Source organism: Ostrinia furnacalis, unplaced genomic scaffold (assembly GCF_004193835.3).
Source record: "Ostrinia furnacalis isolate ACB-3 unplaced genomic scaffold, ASM419383v2 OfSCF2833, whole genome shotgun sequence".
In the NCBI taxonomy this organism is placed as follows: Eukaryota; Metazoa; Arthropoda; class Insecta; order Lepidoptera; family Crambidae; genus Ostrinia; species Ostrinia furnacalis.
Genome location: NW_021133072.1, coordinates 704,154 through 715,237, shown reverse-complemented (window position 1 = coordinate 715,237; position 11,084 = coordinate 704,154). Strand labels below are relative to the sequence as shown.

Below are 11,084 nucleotides of genomic sequence, written 5' to 3'. Positions count from 1 at the left end.
TCGCAAAATGTTTTGGTACTCGTAAGCGCATAACTCAACAACGCCTGGACCAATTTTACCAATTCTTTTTTTACCTAATGTTCTTTGAAGTCCAAGGATGGTTTTTACGGCGAAATTTGCAAACGAAGTCGCGGGCGGCCGCTAGTATTTTATAAAAGTCAAAAACTATTTGTCCTAAACCATTTTTTGATTCTTTTACTTATTCGTTATTTCCAGACTAACTAAGTAGGTACCAATAGTAGATGGCACCTTTGGTGGTAGGTATACCTTTCTAAATGTACATACCTATGTATATTTACGTCGTCTAATTACTATTTTTATTACTTATTATTTAATTAAATTAAATAGTTCGTTTCTCTCCCCTTCTCCTTTTTTTAATCGTTTTTAGATTGAACACTATTTTTAGTCCCTTTTCATCACAGCAAAATCTTTTTAGACATTTTATTTTCAGCTGAAACGAATATAGGTACAAGCGATCGCCACTATTACAATCGATTTCATATTCATACCGATGCTCGAAAAGATATTTACAAAAAAACATACGGGTCGAATTGAGAACCTCCTCCTTTTTTTGAAGTCGGTTGAAAATAAACTAGAAATGGTGAGTTTAACACGAGTAATCCCGCGAGTTCCAGCATTAGAATCGATTTATTTGACGTAATCGCGAGATATCCATCGATACCGGAGTTTGAATCGGATCTCAAATTTTAAACTTTGAAAATATTTGCGCAAAATGTGTTGAAGGCTTTGGCAGAATGTATGATTTTAGAAAGATATAGGGTGTGTAGATGCTACCGGAAAACGCAGCGTGAGACGTCCACCCACAAGGTGGACCGACGACCTGATAAAGATAGCAGAAAGGCGTTGGATGCAGGCCGCTACCAAACGTGCGATGCGGAAGTCATTGGGGGAGGCCTATGTTCAGCAGTGGACGCCCTGTGGATGAAATGTTAATGATGATGATGTGTAGAGCTGTTGGCTATTCGGCAGAAAAGTTCTCGATTGGCGACCACAGGCTGGCTACTAGATGGACGGACGATCTGGTGAAGTTTGCGGGAAGTACCTGGATGCGGGCAACGCAGGAAGGCCGTTGTGGAAATCCTTGAGGGAGGCCTATAAAAGAGGCATTTATACTCCAAACAAGGAACGACATGCATTTTCCTGAGTAACATGAAAGTGAGTAACATGAGCTTTCATACACCCCGTATAAAGTTGCGTCACAGTGACAAATATCCACATTGTGTAACCTGTTGCAGTAATCGCTGAAAGATCCGATGCCTCTGTATCTCTTTCATTTTTAATCAGCACTGAGAGCTAAAGACAAATTTTCCCTACACGTTCCGAATAAATTTAGATAAAATAATACAATAACAAAACTCACGTTTTAGTTTTAAGATAAAATTTAATTAAAAAAACTAGTTAACAGGCATTGCTTATTTGTATCAGTTGATTTAAAAAATTCACGGAACTTAATTACTCACACTATTGTAAAGATAACAATAACAAAAATAAAGGAAAAAATAACAAGAAAACACTCAACGACTCCACTTTTACTGGCTTCGTCTGATCAAATCAGCCGCTTTTTCAGCAACAGCAATAATAGCTGGCACAGGCTCTCCAGAAGTGAAGTATGGCAGGACACTCGCATCCACCACCCTCAAGTTCTGGACTCCCTTCACCTTCAGTTCAGAGTCCACCACAGACCCCAGGGAACAAGTACTCATATACTGCCAGAAAGTCACCGACATGCTTGTAGCATAACACTTCCAGTAGTCCGAAGAACCAGTCGTGTAGTTGCTGCACTCAGGCAAATCAAATTCCACCAGCTCAGCACTAACGTTCTTGAAGTGAGAGGTCTCTCCAATCTGTGCAAAGTACTCCAGGTATGCACCCATATCATCTATATCAGACGCAGTGCTGAAGAGACCCAAATTAATCTCAGGCTGTTCTAAAGGATCCGTGCTTTTTAGCAATAACTGACCAGTAGATTGAGGGTGTCCATTTCCAATGAAAGCCATGAAGAGTTCGTGACCCGTATTAGCATCAATTATAGCATCAGTTATTGCGTTCTCGTATTTGAAGACGAATGAAGAAATCATAGATAAGCCTGTGGACTGGTCGTGAGGGAAGACAAGAGTGATGACCTGGAAGTCAGGCTGGGACTGTGACTCGTTCAGGGCTTTGAAACCCACTGTGACTGGGTTAGGGAACTTGAAGTAATTCGAGGCTGGGATTGTCACGTTGGAAGCCTGCATCTTGTATGCTAGGGGCACAGCAACACGGTCGCGCAGGGTCTGGCCAACAGGCAAGTCAGATACGACTGAAATGTTGAACTTTTCGAGCTGATCCTGTGGTCCGACGCCTGACAGCATCAACAGTTGAGGAGACCTGATCGCACCGGCTGAGACGATGACTTCTTTATTCACTTGGAAGGTTACCGTTTCGTTATCAGACGTAAGAGCTTCCACGCCGGTAGCTGTACTGTTGTCATCGAAAATAATTTTAGTGACGACTGTACTTTTGTAAACGTATAAGTTTTGCCGATCCTTAGCAGGGCTGAGGTAGGTCTTGGCGGTGTGCTGCTTCCTTCCACCTGAGATCATGAGGAGAGGATCAGTGACCCCACGAGTTGAGTTGCCGCTGATATCAAGGGCGTATTTCAATCCGATTTCTTCCATCGATTTGAAGTAGTTGTTGTTCAGTTCATTGGGTTCCCTGGTCAGGCCGACTGGTCCTTTGGTCCCGTGAAGGCTGCCTGTTTTGGAGTGTAAGATGTCACGGTCTTCTAGCCTTTCCAGTTTGATGAAGTATTTGAGGAGATTGTCGTAGTTCCAAGAGTCGTCACCAGCTGCTTCGGCCCAGCGGTTGAAGTCCAGCGGGTTTCCTCTTAGGTATGGGGCGTGCATCATTGAGGTAGTTCCTCCGAGGAGTTTGCCGGATGTCAGCCGTGCGGCTTTGTCCAGGGTGTGTTGGTTCGTCAAGTTATCGTTTTCAGCGAGAAAGTCGTAGTCGTAGGTCATCTTCGGCTCCAGAGCAAACAGGCCGGGCAACTGAAAGAATAGGTAGGTTTTTTGTATTCTTCTGTCTGACTAAGAGGCAAGTAAATAGAGTAGCAGCTTGCATGGATTGTTATGGGCATGTCATCATCATCATCAGTCTCCTCCAATAATTTCCAGATTTGTCAGTTAGAAGCGGCCTGCAGCCAGAGCTTTCCTGTTATTTTTATAAGATCATCTGTCTATTATGTGGGTGGATATCCCACGCTGCAACTGCCAGTGGAGTAGATGTAGATACAAGGTAATTGTAGGCAGCGTAGGACGTTCACCCACAAGATGTTCAGAAACCTCATAAGTACTTAGCAGGAAGGCGCTGGATGCAGGCCGCTACCAAGCGGTCACTCTGAAAATCATTAGGGGAGGCCTCAGTTCTGCAGTGGACGTCCTATGGCTGAAATGATAATGATGAAGACAAGTACACTGGTCGTGCTAAAGACAAGTTTACCTCTGCTTCTAAAGGAGGGTCGCCTCCTGCCTCTATCAAAGCGACTGTGACCTGAGGGTTCTCACTCAGTCTCGCAGCCATCACACTCCCAGCCGTTCCTCCTCCCACCACCACATAGTCGAATTTCAGGTCGACTGGAAGAAACATTTGTATCAATTTCATTTGACAGATCTACACATTTAGGGTGGTTTTCACAAATAAACGACTTTAGTTACAGACCATCGTCATTGTGTGAATGTTTTCAGTTTATTGACGCATATTAATAATAAGATAATTTTCAGTTGTGGCAAGTGGTAGCAAACTTGTATAACGTGCCATAGTCCATACGTACCTATATGTCGAGCTTGAGCACGATGTAAGTTAAACTGCGTTTAGTATTAATGGTGGACGTCACCTCGACTACCAAGTTTTTACCAAGACACCATGGTGGCACCAAAGGTGTCCTTATGATCCATATGGACACCATTGGCGCCTATCGTGATATAACTAGCAGCCCGCCCCGGCTTCGCACGATTGCAATGGAATTTCCCGGATTTTCTCTTCTATAATAATGCATGTTTTATACATATAAGTCTTCCTCTTGAATAACTCTATCTATTAAAAATAACACATCAAAATCCGTTGCGTACTTTTCAAAATCTAAGTATACCTACATGGGGACAGACAGACACAGGAAAGCGACTTTGTTTTATAATAATAATAATATGTAATGATATAGGGTCCTCATTATAGTGATACATACTGTCAAAGCTAGCAGTTGCCGGGTATTCGAAGGACGTAATTTGCAGCGCTGTTAGGACACTCAAAGCGGACTGCAAAGTCTGCACTGTCGTTATACCCGTAGCTGCGTCCATGACTGTAATAAAAAAGGAAAATAATAACTAAATATAACCAGGCGAATAAAATATACCATATGGATGACGGTTAATGAGATATAATCGCAGATTCATTACTAAACTGGGCGGTGTTAAATTATTTGCGAAAAATTAACTTAACTGGCGATATTAATTAATGACTAAAAATACGTAAAATGAGCTACTAACAGTGGGAAGCAGTTAATCAGAATTAAATACTAAATTGGGCGAAAGAAATAATGTGTGGGTGACATAACTATTTGAAATACAGTACATACATAATGTAGATAAAAAATTTCAATGTTTTAAAAGAGTAATAAAATCTCACCTATTTTTGCCTTGAAGTAGGACTAAACTAATGTGCGTACTTGAGATATGTTTCTTTTATAGAAGAGTGATAAAATTTTGTAAACCAAATAAACTATGTAATCAAACGATTTAAATTTATAATATTATGTCTACATCTGATTAAATATTAATTAACATTTGTTTCGGAGAAGACAAATGAGTTACTATTAATTAGTTTCTTAGTTTTAAAGTCCCTCCTCAAATGAAAAAGGATTACCTTAAAGGTTTCAAGTTGAAATTAATATTATAAAATAAATCTATCCCCTTTTTAAAACACAAAACTTCTATGTTAAGACGACAAAATAGGTTAACTGGAGGAGAATGCCGAATGGCATTAAGTGCGCTTATATCTGTGACTAGCGGCCGCCCGCGACTTCGTACGCGTGGATCCCGTTTTACCTCCTTAGGGGTGGAGTTTCGTAAAATCCTTTCTTAGCGGACGCCTACGTCATAACAACTACCTGCATGCCTTTCAGCCCGATCCGTCCAGTGGTTTGGGCTGTGCGTTGATAGATCACTATGTCAGTCAGTCAGTCAGTCACCTTTGAGTTATATATATTTAGATTTATGTGCATACGGAACCATCAGTACGTCATCCGACTCGCATATCGCCGATTTTTTATAATGTGACAATTAATGTTTCATTTTAATTACTTGGAACGACAAAAATATTATGTTGAAAGTTAAAATGACATGAATGAAAAAGAGCCAAGTTATGTTATACTTAATATGATTTTATTATTGGATAATTTAATTGATTTAACTGAATATTAAGTATGCCAATGAATACAGGTTTGAATCCCCCTAGGATCAAACGTTAGTGAAAAACGGGATTTCGATGCTTTTATACCGTTTTTTTAGGGTTCCGTAGCCAAATGGCAAAAAACGGAACCCTTATAGATTCGTCATGTCTGTCTGTCTGTCTGTCTGTCCGTCCGTCCGTCCGTCCGTTTGTCCGTCCGTATGTCACAGCCATTTTTTTCCGAAACTATAAGAGCTATACTGTTGAAACTTAGTAAGTAGATGTATTCTGTGAACCGCATTAAGATTTTGATGCAAAAATAAAAAAATAATAATAAATATTGGGGGCTCCCCATACTTAGAACTGAAACTGAAATATTTTTTTTTCATCAAACACATTCGTGTGGGGTATCTATGGATAGGTCTTCAAAAATGATATCGAGGTTTCTAAAATACTTTTTTTCTAAACCGAATAGTTTGCGTGACAGACGCTTCCAAAGTGGAAAAAAGTTGGTCCCCCCGGGACTGGGTAGTCAATGCGAAAAAACGCTCAACGGTTGGAATGTGCAGGTGTCAAAATGTCCATACGGACCGGCTGTTAGTGTGGCAAAAAGTATGAACGTCGAAATGAGCAATGGTTAAAATGATCTGAAGTTAAAATGTCTTCGGGTTTATTTGAACAAGCGTCTTATTGTATAATAGCTAACGTGAACACGTGTTTAAATGCATCAAGGTAAAAATGTCCAAAAAAACTTTATTGACTAGACTACAAGAACATTGAACATTTTGACATTTAATTTTATTAATTTATTCATGAGCACAATATATCAGTCGATCATTTTATCAATCACACCTTTTGTTGTACTTGTATTTTGTGATGTGTACCATTTGTCACTAAACCATTGTAACCATGGTAACAATGTACATTTTGGCACTGGGACTTTTTGACGTTCATACTTTCTGCCACACTAACAACCAGTCCGTATGGACATTTTGACACCTGCACATTCCAACCGTTGAGCGTTTTCTCGCATTGACTACCCAGTCCCTGAATGATGTCTTGTACCTATCAAAAGCAACCTTAATAACCATACGAGTAATAACTATTCATGTTCCTATGTAGTTTTAATTAAATAGTTCGTTTTCTCCCCTTCTCCTTTTTTTAACCGTTTTTAGTTTAAATACTATTTTAGTCCCTTTTCAACACATCAAAATCTTTTTGGACATTTCTTTTTCAGGTGAAATTAATACACAAGTGATCGCCACCATTAGGTACAGTCGATTCTCAAAACGATATAATACATAATATCGATGCTCAAAACGATATAATACAAAAATAAACTAGAAATGGTGAGTTTAACACGAGTAATCCGGCGAGTTCCAGCGTTAGAATCGATTTATTTGACGTAATCGCGAGATATCCATCGATACCGGAGTTTGAATCGGATCTCAAATTTTAAACTTTGAAAATATTCGCGCAAAATGTGTTGAAGGCTTCGGCAGAATGTATGGTTTTGGAAAGATATAGGGTGTGTGTAAATCCGATGGGACAGAAAAGATTTTGAGTGGCGACCACAGGCTACAATGACTACTAGGTGCCAGGTGGTCAACCTATTGGATGATTTGGAGAAGGTCGCGGGAAGAATCTAAATGCGGGCAGCGCAGGACACAGGAGCGCATTGTGGAAATCCTTAGGGGAGGCCTTTGTCCACCAGTGGACGTCAATTGGCTGAAATAAGGAATAGACTCCAAAAAAGGAACTTTATTCGTTTTCCTGAGTAACATGAAAGTGAGACTGTGATCACTGTGTGTTTCATACACCCCGTATAAAGTGGCGTCACAGTGACAAATATCCACATTGTGTAACCTGTTGCAGTAATCGCTGAAAGATCCGATGCCTCTGTATCTCTTTCATTTTTAATCAGCACTGAGAGCTAAAGACAAATTACCCTACACGTTCCGAATAAATTTAGATAAATAATACAATAACAAAACTCACGTTTTAGTTTTAAGATAACATTTAATTAAAAAAAACTAGTTAACAGGCATTGCTTATTTGTATTAGTTGATTTAAAAAATTCACGGAACTTAATTACTCACACTATTGTAAAGATAACAATAACAAAAATAAAGGAAAAAATAACAAGAAAACACTCAACGACTCCACTTTTACTTTCTTCGTCTGATCAAATCAGCCGCTTTTTCAGCAACAGCAATAATGGCTGGCACAGGCTCTCCAGAAGTGAAATATGGCAGGACACTCGCGTCCACCACCCTCAAGTTCTGGACTCCCTTCACCTTCAGTTCAGAGTCCACCACAGACCCCAAGGAACAGGTGCTCATATACTGCCAGAAAGTCACCGACATACTTGTAGCGTAACACTTCCAGTAGTCCGAAGACCCAGTCGTGTAGTTGCTGCACTCAGGCAAATCAAATTCCACCAGCTCAGCACTAACGTTCTTGAAGTGCGAGGTCTCTCCAATCTGTGCAAAGTACTCCAGGTATGCACCCATATCATCTATATCAGATGCAGTGCTGAAAAGACCCAAATTAATGTCAGGCTGTTCTAAAGGATCAGTGCTTTTTAGCAACAGCTGACCAGTAGATTCGGGATGACCATTTCCAATGAAAGCCATGAAGAGTTCGTGACCAGTATTGGCATCAATTATAGCATCAGTTATTGCGTTCTCATATTTGAAGACGAATGAAGAAATCATAGACAAGCCTGTGGACTGGTCGTGAGGGAAGACAAGAGTGATGACCTGGAAGTCAGGCTGGGACTGTGAGTCGTTAAGGGCTTTGAAACCCACTGTGACTGGGTTAGGGAACTTGAAGTAATTCGAGGCTGGGATTGTCACGTTGGAAGCCTGCATCTTATAAGCTAGAGGCACAGCAACACGGTCGCGCAGGGTCTGGCCAACAGGCAAATCAGATACGACTGAAATGTTGAACTTTTCGAGCTGATCCTGTGGTCCAACGCCTGACAGCATCAACAGTTGGGGAGACCTGATCGCACCGGCTGAAACGATGACTTCTTTATTCACTTGGAAGGTTACCGTTTCGTTATCAGTCGTAAGGGCTTCCACGCCGGTGGCGGTATTGTTGTCATCGAAAATAATTTTGGTGACCACGGTACTTTTGTAAACGTATAAGTTTTGCCGATCCTTAGCAGGGCTGAGGTAGGTCTTGGCGGTGTGCTGCTTCCTTCCACCTGAGATCATAAGGAGAGGATCAGTGACCCCACGAGTTGAGTTGCCGCTGATATCAAGGGCGTATTTCAATCCAATTTCGTCCATCGATTTGAAGTAGTTGTTGTTCAGTTCATTGGGTTCCCTGGTCAGGCCGACTGGTCCTTTGGTTCCGTGAAGGCTGCCTGTGTTGGAGTGTAAGATGTCACGGTCTTCTAACCTTTCCAGTTTGATGAAGTATTTGAGGAGATTGTCGTAGTTCCAAGAGTCGTCACCAGCTGCTTCGGCCCAGCGGTTGAAGTCCAGCGGGTTTCCTCTTAGGTATGGGGCGTGCATCATTGAGGTAGTTCCTCCGAGGAGTTTGCCGGCGGTCAACCGTGCCGCCTTGTCCAGGGTGTGTTGGTTCGTCAAGTTGTCATTTTCAGCGAGGAAATCGTAGTCGTAAGTCATCTTCGGTTCCAGGGCAAACAGTCCGGGCAACTGAAAGAATAGGTTTTTGTAATGCTACTGACTGACGTAGAGGCAAGTCAATAGAGTAGTAGCTTGCATGGATTGTTATGGGCATGTCATCATCATCATTAGTGATTTCCAGATTGGTCAGATAGAAGCGGCCTGCACCCAGAGCTTTATTGTTGTTAGTTATTATTTTTATAAGATCATCTATCTATTATTTGGATGGATATCCCACGCTGCATCTGCCAGTGCAGTAGATGTAGATACAAATTAATTGTAGGCAGCATAAGACATCCACCTACAAGATGTACAGAAACCTCATAAGTACTTAGCAGGAAGGCGCTGGATGCAGGCCGCTACCAACCGAAAATCATTGGGGGAGGCCTCAGTTCAGCAGTGGACGTCCTATGGCTGAAATGATAATGATGAAGACAAGTACACTGGTCGTGCTAAAGACAAGTTTGAAAAATGAAAATGAAAATGAAAAAACATTTATTCAGTATCTTTTAAATTAACATAATTGTTGCAAGTGGCTGGGGTCTCCTTTTAAGTATAATACCTGTGTTAGGAGGCCCCGCTCTTTCTTAAAGGTACAAAGATACATAATTATGTTAAACAAGCCACAAAAACTCACAAGTACGTATTACTAGTACTAGAACAACGCTAGTTATCATTATAGTTTTGGTTACATTCAATAGTTTTGGTTACATTCACTAGTTCTATAAACAAACAGCTACTTATTTCATAATAAGGTATTTCTCAAAAGTAAGGCTATGTGACACTGTGTGTGTGTGTGTGTGTGTGTGTGGGTATATATGTGTGCGTGATGGGTTTACCTCTGCTTCTAAAGGAGGGTCGCCTCCTGCCTCGATCAAAGCGACTGTGACCTGAGGGTTCTCACTCAGTCTCGCAGCCATCACACTCCCAGCCGTTCCTCCTCCCACCACCACATAGTCGAATTTCAGGTCGACTGGAAGAAACATTTGCATCAATATCATTTGACAGAGCTACACATTTAAGGTGATTTTCACAAATAAACGACTTTAGTTACAGACATCGTCATTGTGTAAATGTTTTCACAGTTTATTGACGCATATTAATAATAAAATAATTTTCATTTATGGTAGCAAACTTGTGTAAACGTGCCATAGTCCAAACGTAGTTTAGTTATCTGTTAATAATACTTATGTCGAGCTTGAGCACGGTGTAAGTTAAACTGCGTTTAGTATTAATGGTGGACGTCACCTCGACTACCAAGTTTTTACCAAGACACCATGGTGGCACCAAAGGTGTCCTTATGATCCATATGGACACCATTGGCGCCTATCGTGATATAACTAGCAGCCCGCCCCGGCTTCGCACGATTGCAATGGAATTTCCCGGATTTCTCTTCTATAATAATGCATGTTTTATACATATAAGTCTTCCTCTTGAATAACTCTATCTATTAAAAATAACACATCAAAATCCGTTGCGTACTTTTCAAAATCTAAGTATACCTACATAGGGACAGACAGACACAGGAAAGCGACTTTTTTTTATAATAATAATAATATGTAATGATATAGGGTCCTCATTATAGTGATACATACTGTCAAAGCTCGCAGTTGCCGGGTATTCGAAGGACGTGATTTGCAGCGCTGTTAGGACACTCAAAGCGGACTGCAAAGTCTGCACTGTCGTTATACCCGTAGCTGCGTCCATGACTATAAACAAAACGGGGAATAAATAAAAAATATAAATAACTTAAAAAAACAGCCGCAACCCATGACAGTTCACACGACCTGTCATTTCCCTATGATCGCGCCGTGATCGCATCGGCGATGGCGATCTGCACGCGTTGGTGTGGTTGAAACATTAGGCGGGAATCGAACCCATGACCTTCCGTGCTTGTAGCTGTTAAAGCTATAGTATATAGAGCAATGTAATTCACAATCAATAGATGTCTTCAATCTTCTATCGAGTTTACAAACCGACTTTTCTTTTTATCAAACTGGC

The 11,084-nt window shown here is 40.9% G+C and overlaps 2 protein-coding genes across 2 annotated transcripts; both read right to left on the bottom strand.

Moving 5' to 3' along the window:
* Positions 1-1,438: 1,438 nt before the first annotated feature.
* LOC114356591 (glucose dehydrogenase [FAD, quinone]-like) lies at positions 1,439-4,694 on the bottom strand. The gene is made up of 4 exons (XM_028309823.1): positions 4,684-4,694; positions 4,244-4,357; positions 3,502-3,635; positions 1,439-3,050 (listed from the first exon to the last, which is right to left on the bottom strand). Exons 2-4 carry the CDS (start codon positions 4,353-4,355, stop codon positions 1,551-1,553), a joined length of 1,746 nt encoding a protein of 581 aa, XP_028165624.1. The 5' UTR covers positions 4,356-4,357; positions 4,684-4,694; the 3' UTR covers positions 1,439-1,550.
* Positions 4,695-7,492: 2,798 nt separating this feature from the next.
* LOC114356588 (L-sorbose 1-dehydrogenase-like) lies at positions 7,493-10,790 on the bottom strand. The gene is made up of 3 exons (XM_028309818.1): positions 10,679-10,790; positions 9,923-10,056; positions 7,493-9,113 (listed from the first exon to the last, which is right to left on the bottom strand). The coding sequence occupies exons 1-3, from the start codon at positions 10,788-10,790 to the stop codon at positions 7,614-7,616; spliced, it is 1,746 nt and encodes a 581-aa protein (XP_028165619.1). The 3' UTR covers positions 7,493-7,613.
* Between the last annotated feature and the right edge of the window lie 294 nt (positions 10,791-11,084).